This window comes from Papaver somniferum, chromosome 8, assembly GCF_003573695.1.
Source record: "Papaver somniferum cultivar HN1 chromosome 8, ASM357369v1, whole genome shotgun sequence".
In the NCBI taxonomy this organism is placed as follows: Eukaryota; Viridiplantae; Streptophyta; class Magnoliopsida; order Ranunculales; family Papaveraceae; genus Papaver; species Papaver somniferum.
Genome location: NC_039365.1, coordinates 155,770,188 through 155,791,379, shown reverse-complemented (window position 1 = coordinate 155,791,379; position 21,192 = coordinate 155,770,188). Strand labels below are relative to the sequence as shown.

Genomic DNA, 21,192 nt, shown 5'->3' with positions numbered 1-21,192 from the left:
AATACACCGAAATCTCTCATGGATGACAACTCAATATTATCTAACATATAAGTATATTTTATTAATATATTCTCCAGATATATGATTTACTTACTGGGAAATTAAAGACATATAAATTTGAAAACCCAAATAAAGGATTCTAAAACATTTCAGTTCAGGATCTCATCGAGCTGAGTATAAAGGATTATCTTTGAACAATAAATACATAAGATTTTAGCACATGTTCAAATACTCATAATATCGACATAGTGAACTTTCCAAAATATCAACTTGTATTCCGAGATCCATGTAAACCTTAAAGTGTCTAAGGATACCGGAAATACAGTTGCGATTAAGGATCGGTCCTGCAAGTGATCCATAAAGTAGGGATCGGTCCTGCTAGAGATCCCTAATAGGAATCGGACCGCCAAATCCTTTTGATCCATTTAAAAAATGATACAAGTTTCACAAGTTTACTTCCTTATACTCATGTAGTTAAGCATAGTTTTCTAGGCATGGAATCAACTCAAAGTTCATCACACAATCTAGTGAAAAATTGCAGAGATAGTGTTAGGGAATTTTAATAAAATGCCACAGTTTGGTTTTCCGATGTAAGAAAGTGCCATAGTTTTTTTCAAAATATGTAAAGTTCCACAACCGTTATGACCCACCTCAATTGGTCAATCTTGTTGAAACCAGTCAATATATCATCAAAATTACTATGTTACCCTTCCCATATACCTAAAAACCATCGCCTCCCTCTTCTCTTCTTCTCCGAGCTCTACACTGAAGCTAGACCATAAAAAAAAAATCAGAACATGTCTTTCTTTTTTGGTCTTTATATAGGAATCACAGTTGGTATTGGATTGATGATGAGTTCTTTTCGTTCTGAGAACTATCGACCAAAACGTCGATCTGAATTGGTAAGAAGAAAAATAAAAGATTATTATCCATCACAGGTTGTATTTTCATAAAAACAAAAAGTTAACTTAGTTTAATACAGCTCACTAAGATCTGGCCATATGAAATAATTCTTAATTACTTATTGTTGTTGTCTCTAAGTTGATTGTGAGCTGAAATTGAAATGTAATTTCATTGTGGTTTCCATTGTCATTGCAGGTGATATCGGAACTGATTAAAACCGCAGTTGAACATGTTCTTGAGAATCTACCTCTTTAGACGAATTGGTTGGTTGTCCTTATAGCTATGTCTTTTTTTAAGCCCAAATGTCAGAAGATTGTGATTAGTGGAAGGCAATCTAGAGGAGTATTTTGTTGATTCTGAATTGAATTGTTTCTTAGTGGGTATCTTGTGAAGAGGATGTAGATAGCGATTGAAGAGTATTTATACCCATGGTAGTATTAGGATAGATGTTTTGTTGTTAAATTCCATTTGCAGGTGAAGAAAGTTATAAAAGGTTTTGATACACTTGAAATGCACCTCTTGATCATATCTGGACATCAGATGTTTGTGAAAAGTTCACAACCAATTTTTTCTCTCCAATAAACTGTTTGCAGTAACTAACACCACCAATTCGCTGGATCTGCATTACTAATCACGTTCAACAATTGCAAAGAATTTTAAGCTCATAACAAGAGACCGAGTACCACAAGTTTGTTGTTCATGACTTTTGTTGGGAGTTACATTTGATGTCTGATTTAGCTTTAATTTAACTCACGAGTTAACTTGGTAATGACTCGCTATGATGACTTGATTTAACTCAGTTACAGTGAGATGATTCGAGGGCGTAGATGTCTTTTGATAAGCTAGATAACTGCCATCTATGCACTAACAGATGTCAAATGTTTCTTAAAAAAACGGGACGGATAAAGTCAAATGTGTGGCATTAAATAAATTCGGAAAAAAACGATGGCACTTTCTTAAACATGAAATTGAAAGTGTGGCACCTTATTAAAATCCCCACAGGGTTATATTGCATATACGAAGTTCAGAAGATAAATGTTATACTTCGTATTCTCATTTACTAAAGTTGTAACACAAATTGTATATACTTCCTTGACACTTTGACCATAATATAATGATCAAGTCACTAGTGATAGAGATTCATATTTATAACTTTGCATATTATAATGACTTGAAAGCAATGCAGATAGAAACGAAAAATAAGTCAAGTCTTGTATTACTAACCTTGAACAGAAGGATGATGTGTTCGTTGATGTCAATACGTCTTCGGGTTCTTCAGAGTAACATGAGTTTTTGTTAACATTTCTAGACTTCCTAGTATAGTCTAACGAAGTTGATTCTAGTAATGTAATCAAGCAACTCATGTTTGTGAACTTAATATGACAACCAAACTTGACATACCAACGCTTGGTGGGTTCAACCGAGCAATGCTCCAACACATAAAGCTTTCGTTGCAGGGATCAGACAAAATCATATGGAAAAATAGTACTACTTCTAGATGGGAAAAAACGATTTTCTGGTTTTTACGGAATCGAGGAGATGACCGTGCAGAAGAACCGGAACCGGAACAGGACACTAGAAACGGAACTGGAACAGGACACCAGAAACGGGTTGGATCAACCCGAGTTGGAACAGGATAGGCCGTGTCGGATCAGCCCGAGTTGGGACAGGGCAGGCCGGGTCGGATCGGTCTTTTTCAGCGGATTTACTTTTACTTTCTCCTTCACAAGGATATCTCACCGAAGGAACTGTGGTTTCCCATCGATGTGAGTAGATCACACAATAAACATATAACGAGTATATTAGTATACTTGATTAGATCTCAGCATAAAAATACAACACATATATTAATATTTTAATACACAATGTATTTGCATAATAAAATGTATTCACAAATCAAACCACAGATCAGATTTAATCTATACACAATAACAAATATATTGGATGGTTATGCCAAAATCGAAACCATAGATATCCAAAATCAAAATCATAGAAAAAAGAAGAAAAAATTATAGATCCAACTTAGCTGATTTGATTCCAGCGATTTCAACATTAGTTTGACGATTATTGCATAACTGTGTTGATGTAAATCATGCATGTAGAAGAAAAAAATCAACCGATCCAATCTAGCTTGCAGTATAGCATCGCGCATGATAACGTTTTGGAGTAACAATTAGGTTAAAGCAAGAGATAGAGAAGGAGAAGAACTTGGTATTGAAAGGGAAAACATATTCATAAGAACTTGGTATTGAGACATCAATATATTACATAAGTATAATGTTCTCTTATATACATGAAAGGGAAAACATATTCATCTAATGGACCGTACATTCGTGGGTCATAGGCCCTATAACATTTTAATATTTTAAGTGTTTTTTTTATTTCTTTTTCTTCTTTTTTCTTGACAATCCCACGGTAAGTGCCCAAAACAAAACACAGACCAATAAAATTACATTACTAACTCAAGTACTCAATTAGAGGGGCCCGAGTATGCACCCCGATTTTAGAGGGGTGCACAAATTTGGACTCCAAAAAAAGAAGAGGGATTTACTGTTTAGTCCAAAAAACCCGACCCGGGTTACTGGCTAGTCCAGCGCCAAAAAATATTTACTCCCTAGTCCAAAAAAGTTTTGAAAAGAGTAAAATTACTCTACTAACCCTAGTATATAACATTACGTATAATAATACATATGTAGTATACTAGTTACTAGTAGTAACTAGTATGTAGTATGTAGTAATAACATATGTAGTATGTAATATACTAGTAGTAATTAGTATGTAGTATGTAGTAATAACATATGTAGTATGTAGTATACTAGTAGTAATATGTTATGTATTGATACTACATATTGATATGTAGTATGTTATATATTGATATGTAGTATATTTGATATGTAGTATATTTGATATGTAGTATGTTATATATTGATACTACATACTGATTATACTAGTAGTAATATGTTATGTATTGATACTACATAATGATATGTAGTATGTTATGTATTGATACTACATATTGACATGTAGTATGTTATATATTGATATGTAGTATGTTTGATACGTAGTATGTTATATATTGATACTACATATTGATATGTATTATATGTTATGTATTGATACTACATATTGATATGTAGTATGTTATGTATTGATACTACATATCAAAAAAAATTTGTTATGTATTGATACTACATATTTTACTACTAGTACTAGTTACTACTAGTTTACTAGTATACTATACTATAGTAGTATACTAGTATACTAGTTTAGTATAGTAAAGTAGTTACATAATTTACTAGTAACAATAAGATATTTTTGTTACTACTAGTACAGTACATATTAATATGTAGTATCACCGTATTGATACTACTAGTATGTAGTAACATACTACTAGTAACATTTACATGTGTTGAACTAATTAGACCTGGAATGATGTTTTAGGAATTTATAAAATACACTTTATAGTCTCCTCGAAGTTTTTGGACTAGAGAGTAAATAATCTAGTCCAAAAACATGTTTTTGGACTAAAGAGTAAATCTTTTCCATGAATAGACTAGCCATTAACTGGGTCTGCTAAAACTGGACTAGCCAGTAATTCCTACAGAAAAGAACATATGGTTACTCAACTAAGAAATTAAAGGCAAGTTGGTATCACATCTTCTAATCCGTTGCAACTTTGTCTATCAGGATCTGAATCGTTTTATTGGCTCTGTTAGTTTGGGCCTCTACCATCAAAAGTTGGAGACCAAAACCCATTCGTCCAGTAAGTAAGAAATTGGAGACCAAAATCTATTCATCCAGTAGGTAAGAAATTGGAGACCAAAATCCACTCATCCAGTAAGTAAGAAACTATGGCTACTTCCAGCAGCCATATGTTGGTCAATTTGGAGGGAATGATGTGATCTTCGAGAACGAAATGGATGATGTGAAGCATGTGATGTTGAGTTCTTTCGCGCAGAAGATTGGATTCGAAACTATCTAGAGATCAGTTAGATTTCACAGCAGAGTTTAGACACACTAGCTCACAAAACATTTGCGCACTCCACTCTCTCTCACTCACACCCTCACTCAGGTCTGTTTGAAGATACAACAGCGTTACAAATATAGATTCTTACTGCTGTAGCCGAGCTGTTGATCGACTTCGCTCAATTTATGGGATTTGCTTGAAGATTCAACAGTTTTTACAAAAACCTTAAATCACCGATGACATTTCGTGGTACATATAATGGATGTACATCTTATAAATAAAAACATTGATTGCTGATAATATCATAAAATGGATGGCATGAGACACAAGGTCGGGAAAGCACGTAGGTTTGTTACTGTCTTATAACCTATATCCCGGATGCATTTATCTTCTTACATCGGGAAAGCACGTAGGTTTATTCTTGATAATAGATGCATTTGTTTATCCGGATGCACGTAGGATTATGCCCAATCTGGAATCATATATATACGGTTGCTTAAATATAACATCTGAGTCACCTTCATGAACGGCTTCCATAAATCATCATTTTACAGTAACTTAATTCAACAACCAGTGGTTGTACTTGTACGCATAAGAATAATTTCATCAAGCTTGCAACCCAAAACAGTTGGCGTCTGATCTCTTCATAATCCTTAACCTTTTGCATGATTCAATAAACATTTTGTAGGGAACATCTCCTACAAGCATCCAGTCTCCATCTTTGTCTTCATAAATCGATATGTATTCAGAATCCGAATTATAACAGCCATAAATATTGTCGAAGACTTGTGCAAGATCTGAATACTCCTTGTGGATATTCAAGTCGACTTTTCTAAGATATGGTGCACTATCCAGGGAGACTTTTACGTACATTTTAGGCAATGAATCATCTTGTTCACGAACTCCTTTGCTCCTTTTTCCCGGTGGCCATCCCACTATTTGAATCTTGTTTTCATGATTATTCTTACCATCACTCACGGTGGTTGAGGAACTATTTTCCACGGTGGATGAGGAACTATTTTCGTCTGGAATGATTTCCAAAAATACCCTTTTCTTACTTTTATCAGTTTTAACGATCTCCATTGCTAGTTTTTTAGAAGAAGCACCAGGAATACCCAACTTCAGCTCTGTGAGCTCAAATCCCTGACCTTCTCTTGCTTCCATCTCTTTAGCTTAAAAGGGAATTATAGACAACTCTTTTTTTATTGAGGTTTTGAAATGTTTTGAAGTTGTAATAAGAGTATATATTTTCTTAGTTTGAATTTAGGACTGACGATAGTGGTACTCTTTATAGAGAATGTGAGGATAATGAGACATGCTAAGGATACTGTACATGTCAACTTATGCTTCTTGGTATGTCCTTTGATCGGTAGCAAGGTTGCCCCCACTTGAACTGTTTAACATGCATAAAGAAGAGTTCCATATGAGATTGAACAGTTATATGGCTGTAAAAGCCTGGAAATTCGAAATTAGGTCAAAAGAAACATGTGGTTTCTCTTTATGTGTCTACGCTTGAGAACGCAAGTGATCTTAACTCTTTGATGGTCCATGCATGCCTGCATTCCCTTATATAGATTTGGAAACAACAATAAAATATACGGGCTCATACCTAGTACGGGGATGATAGTTTCATTTCTATCATCAGTTCATCACTTTGCATGTAAATTAATGTTAGTTTCATTCCCATCATTACTTTGCATGTAAATGTTTATAACTAAACGAGGCTCATACATGCTCGCATTACCTGAGTATACACAAGGCAAGTGCTGTTTGAGCCTTTACGAGTTTAGGACTGCATATTCTCCAGTTCGGGAACTAAATCTCTAGATCATAGAGCACCATAAACTATGGTTGTAGTATAAATGCTTTCCTAGTATGGCTAGCTAAGGCCAGATTTGGATCACGGTGGACATTACTTCTTGGGTAGATTTTGGGTCAAGATGCTACTTTTTGTATTACAATGCGATCTTATATTACATGCCGGTTTTACACCATGATCAAGATTTTTGACCAGCATGAATACATAAATTTGCCTATTAAGGTATAGTTTTTGGGTACATTTTCGGACACAGGATAGATTCCGATTACGCTGCAGATTTTAGATATAAGTAAAGAAACAAAATTACGAGTCATGGAAGGATAGAATTTCAGTGAGGTCCCAACTTTTAGGCTATGAGAGTTTTATCAATTTTGGGTCATGTGGCTGATTTTGGGTTTAATTAAGTGCTCATTCAAAATAGAGGAGTTAGTCTCATTTGGACACTACCTATGACCCATGCTTTTAGCAGATTTTAGGTTCCGAAAATATATCTGGTCATGATACAAAATATAGGATACCTAAAAATTAATATTATAATTCAGATAGCTGTCTCCCAGACCTATTCTACGTCACCTGTAAAATTGTCACAAAATTGGTCAATTAACCCAGTAACGACAATTCCTGGATGAAAAAGACTTGTAAAATTTGATACTGTTTAAATGGACGAAAACATAAAAATAGCAAGGATGTAAAGAGTTTCATCCTACCCATTTTGAAATATCTTTTCTTATTTTTAATTTATATCAGGATGCATCCAGTTTCATCCTCGCTATTTTTTAAGTTTAAGCCTGAATGAATCCAGATTCATGTTTGATGTTTTTTTGGTGTTCATTTCAATCATACTAATTTTTACTCCCATTAGAACCATGTTTTAAAAATATTTGGACAATTGACCCAATTTCTCTAAAACTTTGAGTCACAAGGCTGATATGTACCGAATCGCAACTCAAAGGACTAGCCATGTCTCCAAGAAAAAAATAGTTGTTGGACTTTCTCTCTCTACTTTCTCTTCGGGAAAAAAAAGAAAAACAAAAACCCTAAAACACTAATCGCCGCACTGCTCATATCGGCTCATTTGGAGCTGATCTAAGCAGATCAATCTCATCTCTAACCTTAATATCTTATCCTACTTCATCTCTGTAATTTTAGTTAGTTTTTGGTTTTTTGGGTTTCTATCCAAAAAGCTTCTTCTGCTGTGTTCTAGGTTACCAAAGCTTGTTATTTGAGAATCGAGTTCTTCTATTTGGGTTCTGTTCTCCAACAACCTCTATTAGTCTTCCTCTATTCTTAATTGAATCTAGTTTTTTTTTTAGTTTAAATATTTTTCCTTGTATCTGTGTTTTTTTTTTAATTTAGGTGTTCTCTTGATTGGGTTTTTCTTTTACTATTGTAAACCAGCAGCAGCAGTAAAGATCTTCTCTAGTCATCCTGACTCTGTTACAGATTCTCACACCAGCAGCAACATGTTCTCTACAGACATAAGCTTCTACAAAGACACCTAAGACACAAAGACCGATTTCGATGCCGATCCAGACCGATTCAGCCAGGTTATAACCATGTTAGATTATACTTGTTATCTTTGTTACTGTTATTTTGAAAAAACAATCGACAATTGGTCGGATCTATGGATCCTTGCATACCTATGTCACCTGTTTTTGATCCTAACATCTCTAATGATTTTAGAGTTGTTATATGGTTTGGATGTATTTCATTTGATCCAACCAAATCCGTTTAAACTTGTCTTGTTACAGCTGAATTGGTTAGGAATGATAGGAATTGGTTATCAGATTGGGTCTGGGACTATGGATGTCAATGTGGTCTGTTTAAACTTATTATAACTGTTGGATACTATCAAGTCAGTCATGTAATTGCTTCTGATCTTGAATCAGACTCTTATGATGAATATAATTGTGGCTTGCCTCTTTTTCGGAAAAAAAAAAAGAAAAGAAGAAAAACCATGTTTTTCAATTTGACAATCCAAGTGGTTTGACAAATGACTATCGGAAATAAAATAGTGCGGCCTGACTTTAACTGTGCGGCTGAGCATAGAGTCAGTCTGTCGCACCTTGGTAAAATCTTTATGGTACGACAAAAAAAATTTCGCCAACAGACTACTTTCTTTTTGATCCCAACGATTACTTTAAGATATAGTCATTGCTCAAGTGCATCCCAAATCGGGTGAAATGAAATATGTTACTCTTGTAGGCTGCTATGGGAGATAGGAAGTTAGGAACTGGGCGAATCTCTTCCGTAACTCAACCTAGAAATAGGGCACTCGGTATACTGTAGATAGTATGTAAACTTGCACTTAATATGACTCGTAGAATTAGTAGATAAAACGGAGAAAGTGAAACCTAATCAAATCGGAGGTAACCCCTAATCAAAATCTTCATATTCAAATCCCACCTATAAAATATTAATTGGTAAATCAAATCCCCATAAAGCCTAAATGTGTTTGCGTCGATTCCATTAGGGTAATTCCTATGGCAATGTACAAAACAAAATTTTTGTTGAGCCAAGTGGATGGTCAAACGCGAATGTGCATAATGGAAAAGAAGTGGGCAGTTGAATGACAAGCGCCAGGACGAAGCATTATCGCTGGCGTTCGAAGGAAACACCCAGACGTGTTTATGTAAAATACTGGCGTTTGAACCAAGATCGCCAACGACTATTTTTAAACGGTCACCGGAACAGCTAGTTTTTACCTCTATAAATATAACTAGAGTTTGATCTCACAAATTCACAACAATCTTTCATTCGATCAATCTTTTCTTAATTTCAATTGCTTTCGATTTTCAACCATGAATCCTAATTTAGTTTCTTCTGAGGAAGATATTGAGATGGATGAAATGTTGTATGAAGAAGAGGAACAAATGTGTATGGAGTTTTTACGTCAAATGGATGAAGATGCAATTCAAGATAGTAAAAGGCGAAATTTATGTTGCAATTACAAACCGGGATCATACCAAAGCCTTTAGAGCCATATGAAGTTAAGACTAAAAGATGAACGTGGCGAGATCGACATTTTTACAACGACAAGATGATGCATGATTATTTTAATCATGATTGTGTCTATTCCAATGAGGATTTTCAGCGAAGATTCTGCATGGGCCGCAACTTGACACAAAGGATTATTGCCGAGCTTTGTCAGGTACAACCTTTATTTAATTATCAGTATGATGCATGACATGTATGAGGCTTTAGTCCCGAACAAAAGGCCATTGCGTCCCTTCGTATACTATGTTACTAGGTACCCGCGGATTCCACGGATGATTACATCCGTATTGGAAAAAAAACCACCTTTAGTTATCTCAAATTGTTTTACGAAACAATAGTCGAGCATTTTCATCCAACCTTTTTAAGAAATCCCACTCAGGAAGATGTTCAAGAATAACTGCAGAAAACACCGCGAGGGGTTTTCCAGGAATGCTGGGTAGTCTTGACTGCATGCACTGGATGTGGCATACGTGTCCGGTTGAATGGGCAATGCCAATATAAGGGTCATTATCCAAAACCAACTGTAATTTTGGAAGCTTCAGCTACTTATGATTGTTGGTTTTGGCATGATTTTTTGGACTCCCGGGTTCAAATAACGATCTCAATGTTTTGTATAAGTCACCATTGTTTGAAGATCTTACGCATGGGATTGTGTCGCACTGTAATTTCACCATCAACGGTCATCACTACACTCAGGGTTATTATCTAGCAGATGGAGTGTATCCAGAATGGTCAACTACGGCTCAAGCTTATAATCCAATAGGTTTTGGACCAACGACTTCGAGGAAAATGAAGTAGTTTGACACCCAACAAATGAAATGCAGAAAAGATGTTGGACGCGCTTTTGGCATACTAAAAAGGAAGTTTGCCATCATAGTTGGGACGACATGCTTTTTTGATCTTCAAGAAATGAACAAAATTATGCTGACTTGTATCATTCTGCATAACATGGTCATTGAAGAAACCAGACGTGACCCAACCTGGACTAGTTTTCCAGATGAAGATTTGAGGCCGAATCTTTTGGTGCAACATGGACGTCCGGCAAGAGAATATAAACTTACCACTGACGGAATTCAAAATCGGCGAATCTATGGACAACTAAGAGAAGATCTAACTAAGCACCTTTGGGTTTTAAAAGAAGCAACAGAAAATGCGCGGAGGGAGGCAGAGGCATATAGATGTTATTTTTCAAATTATTGTTGTTTATATTAATTAACTTGTTATTTAATTTAAAGTTGTTTGTTTTTAACTAAACGATTACACTTAAAATTAAAATTAAGGCAATTATTTAAAAGTAATTTTAACTAAACGATTACATTTAAATTAAACTTAACTATTAAACAAGAATTAAAATAAGTGATCAAGACTGTATTCATCTTCATTTTCTTATGAGGCATCATCTTCGACTTCTTCCACATCCTCATACTAGCCAGTTTGTTGAGGGGCTTATTGTTCCGCCATATCCATTTGCTTTATCCATACAGCAAGTTGTCGTGCATTCATTGTTGAAGTGTTCAAGGAGAGTACCTTGTTTACCTTACAATCCCTATAGTATTGTTCTCGCGAAAGGCGACTTTTTTCGTTGTTGCTTTATATCAAAGCCACGGTCCCTGGCTCTATCTGCTTCTATCTTCAAATCTAATTCCTTGTGCTCAGCATAGTTGAACTCATTTGAACCTCCTTCTAATAATTCTCGTTGGGATGCGTCTCTCGCTGCTTTTACAGCTTTCAGACCCCTTCATCTTCTTTTATTGACGTTGGTGTTAACGCCTAGATTAGAGTTGTGTTTTTCCTGACAACTTGGAGACCCGGTATATATAGTTCCAGTTACTTCAGTTGAGGAAGCAGACCCACCATTCTGAAAATCCTATGAGATTGGACCATGTGGTGATCTTGCAGGCACTTGATTACCTTCCAGCAATTATGGATTAAATTTGTTAAGCACCCTCAAAATGGTGAAACAAGTTTCATGTTGGAAACTCGTTTTGTGGGATCTTTGACACTCTTCCTGACATCTTCGTTCCACCTCCGGTTCACCTTCAACGTTTTTTTTGTTGCGCTACATTTGAATGATCAAAGCTACATATTCACTAACGGATGTTGAAATTGGTGAAAACGATAAGACAACCTTTCAGGATCATGTTTATTGATGTTACCGGTTTCTTCACAAAAATTTTATAAAATCTTTTCATAAAAAGTTTTTTTTTCTTGATAAATACCATGATTTGATCTAATGTATATAACACATAATTCCTACAAATTGACTCGCCTTCATCCATCGTATACTTGACATACGAATTCTTGTGTTTCTTGGTTGTGATTGTGGTGTATCTTGTTGTGATCATTGTTGTGGTCGGTTCCATGAGGATGCCATATTTGTTAGAAATGGAATTGATAGACGCATTTATGTGTCTATTTTGTTCTCAATTATGTATATTGTTAGCGCTCGACACTAGTACAAATCTTCACATTGGCCACACTTAATCACTGTGTCTATAGGCTTTTGGTCATGGATTTTTTTCACTCCAAAAATGTGGCATCAGGTGCCGAGACAAAAAGGTATCCCTATGGCTACATAAACTTTGAGTGGCTATAAAATATGATTTACCATGGCCATAACTCTGAAACCGTGTCTATATGGTACTCATTTTTTTTTGTAGTTAAGCATTTTCACTATCACCATGGCCATAGGATCCTTATAGACATACGATTTGATTATATGTGGCTAAAGTTTACCTTAAAGTCACGTGAATTTTATTTTATCCGTGACCTTTGTCATCAATTGGACACACAAAATTCATTTCATCATGGCCAATTCATGAGTTGCAGTTACCTTAGAGCCACACTAATTTTTCTTAACGTGTCGAATTCATAACTTATAGCTACTTTGAATCTGTAGCAACATGCTCATCTCTATTTTCAGACACGCATAAAAAACCTTTTTACATGGCCAGTGACTCATTAATAACCATTGATATAGATTAATCGCACAATTAAAATTGATTCCAATTACTTTTATTAATATGTTAAACGTCTCATATCATGATCAAGGAAAGAGGTGAGCATAACTCTACAAAAACACCAACTCCACAAGACATGCAAAAGAAAACGTTTTAACTACAAAACTATCTCCACTACTTCTCTTAATAACAAGCATGCAATGCAGTCTTCATTCTCTTGCTAATCCACATATTACTTTTCGATTCCTTGTTACTCATAGTACTGATAAGAAGCTTTAGTTAGTACTCCTCCTACTCTTCTTCTTAGTCTTGGCATTCTCATTATGTTGATCATAAGCTAGTAACAGTACATGTAGCAAGAAAGAGATTTAGGATGTAACATATATGTCTAACCATAAAAATAAAAATAAAAGCAATTTCAATCGATTTTTATTTCCACAAACTGTTCATTTGAGGGCGAAGGGATTTAATAAACACACTAAAATAAACATCCGGATTGCTTAATAGTTAATCCAACTCAATCTCACTTCATCCATTAATCTTCTGGATTGCCATAAAAATTCATACTTACTTTTGCAATTTTGTATTGTCTCCTGGAATAACCAAGCACCGCATTCGCCAAGACTAATAAAAACAGAACAAGCACAATATGAGTTTCTAAAGCAAAAGAATTCCTAAAGATTTTAAAAAACAACAAAATAGATTATGAACCTTGACATGAACGAAAAATAAAAAATCAAATACATCAAGGAAAACCTATCAACCTTGAAGTCCTTGAATCAAATGAGAGGGAAGCAGCATCAAGCCCAGCCAGGTAAGGAATCAAACTACAAAAAAAAATCCAATATTAGATGGTAAATTTTATTTGTTAATTTAAGAAGAAAAGGAAGTTCAGTTTTGCCAAATGAAAATACACTTTGATGCACATAACACCGCTCTTCTTTTACAAATTGGAAGCACCAAGTATGTTTAGATAGAAAACTTAACCCAGCAATGTTCCTTTATCTTCCACCTAGACGTAATGTTAATCGCATATTAACTCCAAGCATGAACTGTTTATAGCTAACATTGAGACGTAGAATGTCCAAATAAACACAAAAGCTATCGCTTACATGGCCAGTGAAAAAATCTATGCAAGTTTCTGACAAGGAATAACAATTCAGTGAGTTCTGTAACACAGCTTGTCAGTTGTTTTTATCAAGAGAACCAACCTTTCTTAGTGGTGGTTGAACTTGTTGGCTCTTCCTTATTTTCTCTCTTCTCCATTCCCTGCTTTAAAGAGTCTAATATTTTTCTACAGAGAACCCAAAACAAGTAAAATTAGGCGATCAACGCCGAAAAGAAAAAATTAAGTGAGGTCAACCCCAACAAACAAACTTCAAAAGACGATGGTTAGATAAATTGAGGAGAATAACAATTACTTAGTGTCTTCAAGGCGTCCATGCAAACTCCATCTCTGGAGAAACCCGTCCATCCCTTCAGCTCCACTTGCAAGAATTAAGCGCCTGTAAAAAGATTTGATTAAGCCTGGCACCAAGTACGATTCTTGAAAAAATGTAAGTAATCATGGTAAAGAGTAAACTATGCTCTTCTACCTCAATGGGCAACTGATGGATACTAATCAGCCGAGAGAGTTTAAGGTCAAAACTGATACCCATAGCTTCATTTAGCACTGACATGTTAGCGACAAATAGCATTGATATGACTGGAAAATTATGTTACAGTTCAACGGATTGACTTTCCAAGAGGGTTTAACATATTGTTCAATGGTAATTACGCATGGTGGTGCATCTATTAGACACCTCAGAAGATCTTTGTCATCACATATCTCATGTTTAAGAGATTTACCTCTCCAATGATGTGACCTTTGATTGAAGTTGAGTAGATCTATCTTTGGCATCATCTAATGGCATTGAAAGACCCAATTTATGTTCACTCTCTCGAAGCCGTTGCCTCAGTATCTTATCCTGCAACAAATCCACACACCAAAACAAACCAGTGTTCAAAATCTTCACTTACATATGAACTGAAAAAACCTCAACAAAGCAATAATAAGACATATTTAGAACAAAAAACATAAATCCCTCACCCGTTTATCGACACATTGTTTGTATATAACAATCTCATCTTGGAAAAATGGTTCAATATCATTGATTTGCAAACCTAGAGAAAGACAATTTGCAATTAGCCTTAAACCCTAAACCCCTAAAAAAAATCAAAATTATAAACAGTTCACAGAATCATTTAAATAAACTTACATAGGAAGAAATTCCTAAGAATCCCATCACAAGTTTCAACAGTTTCAAGAACATGAGAAGCAATTTCTTGAGGTATGATAGGTGATGGTGGTCCTGTCATTAAATCATCACCTACCAAAATGGTTTCCTCCATTGTTGGCTCTAAATCAACTGAAACAAAAACCAAACAAGATCCATCAATTTTAAGCATACAAATATTCAACTTCACTAACTGTAGAGTAAAACTGAAAACAATTTGAAAAAAAAATTGAAAAAAAAACGAAGAAAATTTGAGAATTAGGGGAAGAAATCCATCTTACCATCCATGATTTATCTTTAATTCCCCCCAATAGTAAACTATAATTTCACAAGTATGATCGATTTCAAAACCCTAAAACGATTCGGTCGCCAAAATTGACCTCCAGGACTGAACTTCCTTTTCTTCTTGAGACTTGAGACAAATTAACAAAACAGTACTAATTCCTGATAAGCAATTAACAAAACAGTACTAATCCAATCTACCCTAACCATTATAGAAACTGTGACTAATCGATCTACTAGTTTTTGTACAGAGATATAATCGATCTACTAGTTTTTGCACATAGAGGGTGAAAGAGAAAAGTGAATTTTGTGAGTTAGGGTTTCCTTCCGAGTGAGGGAGGCGGAGAAAATTAGAGAGAGATGAGACGTAAGTGAAAGGAAGTGAAGTGAAAGGATTTACTTTTGATGTTTTATCTAAAATGATTTGGACGGTGTAGATTTTCTTTAGGATGATCATACGGATTGCAGAAATTAAGCGACGGTGTAGATTAACTTTAGGATGTTCATACGGATTGAGAAGTTTGTGTGTTTCTCTTTGTGCTAGTTCAAACTCGTGCATTCGATTTTATTATCAACTTTCCGTATGAAAAAAATCCAAAAAATATATCAGTAAATTTAAGATATTATTATCGACCTTCAATTATAAAAAAAAAATCCAAACATATATGGGAATGAAGCAGAAAAAATAAGAAAGTGTGTTTTCTTTGTTCTTTCTTTTTTGCTTTTTCTTTATGCTTCCAATTTGAATTTCGACTAGTCACATAGGTCTTGAGGCAATTTTGACTAGTCATACAGGTCATGAACTTCAAATGTGGTATAACAACGTATAAAATATAAACCAAGAAGTGGGTTCTGACTTCAAACTTAGAAGGATACATCATCCAAATCGATATATATGAAGCTCATTGTCGATTCAAACTTCAAATATGGTTTAACGACATACAAACTATGAACCAAGAAACTCCGAGAGGGTTCTGACTTCAAACTTAGCATGATACACCATCGAAATCGATAAATATGAAGCTCAGTGTCGATTCGAACTCCAAACATGGTATAATGGCAGAACAAACTATGAACTAAGAAGCTCCGGGAGGGTTTTTACTTCAAACTTAGCAGGATACATCATCGAAATCGGTAAATATGAAGCTCAATTTCGATTTGAACTTCAAATATGGTATAACGACATAAAAACTATGAACCAAGAAGCTCCGGGAGGGTTCTGACTTCAAACTTAACATGATATATCATCGAAATAAATAAATATGAAGCTCAATGTTGATTCGAAGTTCATATATGGTATAACGACATACACACTATGAACCAAGAAGCTCTAAGAGGATTATGACTTCAAACTTGGCATGATACATTATCGAAATCGATAAATATGAAGCTCAGTGTCGATTCAAACTTCAAATATGGTATACCAGCATACAAAATATGAAACAAGAAGCTATGGGAGGGTTCTGACTTCAAACCTAGCATGGTACATCATCGAAATAAATAAATATGAAGCTCAGTCACTTGTAATTCCCAAAACATTCGGCTGTACCCGCTGTATTGCAATTCCCTTGGATGCCACAATCACTTGTAATATGTCCTTCTATACACCAGAGCTTGAGCTAGTACTTTAAAAGTTAAAATTCAATATCATGTGTCTAATGGATCCGACGCTATGGTCACAATTTCTTATTCGTATAGCCATATCATAATCCTCCCAAAAAAAAGGTGTAACCGTATGTCAATCTTTTGTCATGTTTGATAAAATGTGTCAATTCGTTAGTACATGCGTGTCTAATAAACCATATATTATGGACACATAAAAAAACCAATGTGGCTAAATAAATCCTCTTTCCGCCACGGATTAATAGGTGTGTCTATTGCCATCCTACACTTTCGACACATACATAATATATAATGTGGCCATATAGGCATCTATGGCTACATGTGATGGGATTAGACTGAAAACTATGACCAAACGATACCCTATGGCTACAGTTGATGGGTTTAGGATTAAACCCATGACCAAATGGCGAACTATGGCTACATGGTAACACAAAACGTGGTTATAGTTATACTGATGACCAGTAGCCACACAAATAACCCGAAACGTGGCTGGGCTGTAAACCAAAAAACGTGGCCTATGTGAAGGTTTGTACTAGTGCGATTTTGTATTTATTTTGGATTTTTATGTCTTTGTAGATGTTTTTGGAAAAATAAGATTTTGCGGCGAAATTGGCTCGAAAAGTGTTTTTTGCGTTCATGGGAGGACATTTGCTATTCGGACCCTCACTTTGGATAAGGGGTAACCTAATTACTAAGGGGCATCCCATTTCCAAGCAGCTGCTAATCGCACCCCTACTCTGGATAGGGGGCGATCATCTTCTTCATTTGAAAAAACAAGAATTGGCGGGAAACAAAACCAGTTACGGGAGATTTTACGGTTCAATCTCTGGGCAACTTCCGAAGAGAATCAATCGGAGAAATTCGTTGGTACGTACTTGAATGGAGTAAACATGCATGGTATGTTTGTTTAAATCAAGAAACTTGGGTTGTTAACTCGGTGTTAGTCGAAACAGGGAGGCAAATATCATGGGTTTCTATTTTACGGAAACAGAGAGAGTTTTACTCGGACTTTCTCATGGATTTCGATTGGTTTGGGCTGGATATTTCAAAACAGGGTTCGTATGTGTTTGAGGCTCGATAAAAAGAAATTTACACGGACTTTAGTCAAAACAGGGGAGGATTAATATTACGGGAATTTTTGGTTGTATTTGTGGAAGGTACGTAGTGAGATTGGAAGGATATGCACTCTGCAAGATTTACTGCTATCTTTAGAAGAAGTTTCAACAAAATAGAAGACATAGAGAAGCTTGGCAGGGAAAGAAATCCCGAGACTTGAGGTGGAGGGAAGATAAGAAGAGCCGAAGATTTCTTGAAGTGGAATCGACCTGTGGGATATAAAAGGAGTTGGGATAGCTCATAGAAGACTTACGTTCACTTTGGGGAAGTTTAGAACCGAACAGAGCACAAAAACACCAAGTTGCAGAGATACAGGCGAGAGGAAGAAGAAGAACTCAGAACAGCAGTAAGAGACAATCGTAGAATCCGTGGCCTTTTCTTTCAAATTCAATCAGTTTGTCACAATTTCTGTAACAATTATTCAGAGTTCGCAACAGTTTTGTGTTAGGGTACTTTGTAACAGTGGTTTGTAACAATTATATCTGTTACAAACACGCTGTTTTATACCTTCTCTTCTTTTTAATCAACTTTTGAGCAACAAACATGTATTTTGAGCAAGTGATTAATACGAGGAGCTAAACCCCATTTCTAAGGCGATAGAGGAAGCTATTTTTCCAACAAAACGTGGTATATTCTTATTTATTTATTTATCGCAATTATTTGTATGATTGTTTTGCCTTGAGTGAAATTTTTTTGATTGATTCTTGTTAAGCAATTGTTATTTCTTTTGATATAACATGCTTGGACCTAGGTTTTTGATGTTCTACGCTTCGGATTTACACTTGTTATTTTGAGAATATACTTGTTGCAATAGTTTAGAATCAAATTGAACGAAAAAATTGCATGAATATAAATATTGGATTAAATCACTTTGAACTTGGAAAATAGTGGAATCTTAGCCTCAGTGTTCTTTTAATATTGATATCAACTTTGATTGAGTTTGCTATAATTTTTAGTGAGTTTTCTATTTTAATATTAGAATTTAAGTCTAATTAATATCCTTCAAGTCTGAGAATCGAACCACTTTTACCACTATCTACAAATCACATCAATTTTTGGCGCCGCCGACGCGGATTTTTTAGGGTTTTAGATTTATTTTTTTATTTTTTTATTTTATTTTTTTTTTTTTTTTTTTTTTTTTGGGTATTTATCTTGTGTCTACAGGTTTGGATCATAAAGAAAATTGAGCCAAGAGTTTGGTGATTTCATAAAGACTTGGAGCTAAAGATTAAAGCAAAAAGAACAAAAGAAGAAGTTTAACAATTTTATATTTTTTTTTTTTTATTAGCTTAGTTATTATTTTTGTAATTTTTCTTTCTTTTTGGACTTTGGACTTTTGGACTTTGGGACATTATTTTTATTACCCTACGGAAGGGTACTTTAAATATAAACTGTTTGCAGAGAAGGAGGACAATTACGATATTGTCTCTGCACCTTGGGTTCGTACACTGACAGGAGTCAGTGGCCCGAGTCGACTACAACCGATTCATCCCCGTCTGGAACGGGAGGTAAGATTCTAAACACTGAATCCCCTGTCAGCGAGTTACTGGACTCTTCGTATGCATATATGTTGAGGACTGAATACGGACATTTATTTTTCTAGTAAAGGGCAAGGCCTGGCCATACAAGATAAGGGTTCGGATTTCATCACCGTTCTCTTCTTGCCCGCTTTAGGAAACGTAACCTACGCGAACCTAAGCCTAAAATTTTGACTAGAACGAGACCGATAGGGTAACGAGCTTAACAGGAAAGTCATTCGAAAAATATTGGTTACTCTTTTAAGCATACTTCGAAGTTCTTGACGGTTTCTGTAAGTTGAATGCGTGACTGCGCCGCCTTGTAATACCGGTGAGGCCTTGGGTATCAAAGCTCCACCGAGCTTCCCTCGCCTCTATTCAACTTACGTTAACTCGGATTGATTCCAGAGGGGTTTGCTTAAATTGTAACGAATTCCCGTTCGAAGGATTAGAAGCTGGTCTAGAAACAATCTAAGTGGAGCCATCATGCTTTTTGTTTGCTAGAAATCAATAGGTTTGATTTGGTTGAGTCGGCCTTGATTGTGTTGCTTACCCTTCCTTATTTTTTGTATGCCTGAACGTAAAAGAGACGCACTAGGTAGATTTGTTAAAGAGAAACCTAGTAGTTCGAAGCGTCTCGATTACCTTAATCTAGAAAGTCCGACTTTTGAAGAGTCTGTTTTTGAACGTCCTTTGAGGAGAGAGACATCTTTTCCGATAGCGCCAGAAATGGCAACTTTGAAAGCTTTGTTGAATCCAACTAGGACTACTCGTCCTTCGTGTATTAAGTTAGCTGAAACGGAGGCACCCTATGAACTGAAACCTGGGACCTTACAGATGCTCCCAATTTTAGGGAAAGAAAATGAAAACCCTTATTACCATGTTAGGGATTTTGAGGAAATTTGTAGTACTCTAAGAATTAGAGGCTTAGATGATGATGCTTTGAAACTTAGGTTATTCCCATTTTCCCTGAAAGATAAGGCCAAGTCGTGGCTATATAGTTTGGACTCCGAGTCAATTGAGACATATGAACAACTTACATCTGCCTTTTTCAATAAGTTTTTCCCTAGGCACAAAACATCGTCTATTAGGACGCAAATATGCACATTTTCACAACAAGAGGGAGAATCTTTATATAGGTATTTGGAAAGGTTCAATGATTTATTATCCCAGTGTCCTCATCATGGTTTAGAAAAGGTTAGGCTAGTTCAGATCCTTTATGAGGGTTTAGATTATTCCACAACGACCATGGTTGAGTCTCTATGCACTGGTGGATTTGAAAACCAAACTGTTGATGGGCGATGGAATTTTTTAATGAAATCGCCGAAAAAACCCAGCAATGGGAAAATAGTAGGGCACCCCAGAAAACAATTCTTTTAAGTAGAGGAAACGTTAATAGGGTAGAAGGAGGCTATGAATCAGATGCCAAAATTGCTGCTATAGCAAAAAGGTTAGAAGCTTAGAAGTGGGCCAGACTAGTGGTAGAGTGGAGCCTTTTTGGGAAGGCCAGAATATTGAAGAGCAAGCCAATGCTCTTTATAATAACACTAGATTTGATAACCGTCAAAAGATTGACCCATATTCAGAAACCTATAATCCTGGTTGGAGAAACCATCCGAACCTTTCGTGGTCTAAGGGCCAAAGTCAAGGTCAGTTTAGTAATTCTAATGCTCCCCCAGGTTTTGGCTATACTAAGAATCCTTCAGGACTAGCTCAGTTTCAGAATCAGTCA

The 21,192-nt window shown here is 35.6% G+C and overlaps 1 protein-coding gene and 2 pseudogenes across 1 annotated transcript; all 3 read right to left on the bottom strand.

Annotated features, from left to right (window-relative positions):
- Positions 1 to 5,001: 5,001 nt before the first annotated feature.
- LOC113303630 lies at positions 5,002 to 6,123 on the bottom strand (annotated as a pseudogene).
- Positions 6,124 to 13,416: 7,293 nt separating this feature from the next.
- Positions 13,417 to 15,210, bottom strand: LOC113306273. The gene is made up of 7 exons (XM_026555231.1): positions 15,204 to 15,210; positions 14,905 to 15,111; positions 14,736 to 14,809; positions 14,495 to 14,613; positions 14,068 to 14,151; positions 13,858 to 13,940; positions 13,417 to 13,473 (listed from the first exon to the last, which is right to left on the bottom strand). The coding sequence occupies exons 1-7, from the start codon at positions 15,208 to 15,210 to the stop codon at positions 13,469 to 13,471; spliced, it is 579 nt and encodes a 192-aa protein (XP_026411016.1). The 3' UTR covers positions 13,417 to 13,468.
- Positions 15,211 to 20,550: 5,340 nt separating this feature from the next.
- On the bottom strand, positions 20,551 to 20,650 carry LOC113307225 (annotated as a pseudogene).
- Positions 20,651 to 21,192: the final 542 nt, after the last annotated feature.

What these genes read in the sequence shown, in the direction of transcription:
- LOC113306273 (XM_026555231.1), bottom strand. An exon ending in AACAATGTGTCGATAAACGG is followed by an intron (nt 14,614 to 14,735) that starts GTGAGGGATTTA and finishes GATTTGTTGCAG; the next exon opens with GATAAGATACTGAGGCAACG. An exon ending in AAGGTCACATCATTGGAGAG is followed by an intron (nt 14,152 to 14,494) that starts GTAAATCTCTTA and finishes ATCTTTTTACAG; the next exon opens with GCGCTTAATTCTTGCAAGTG.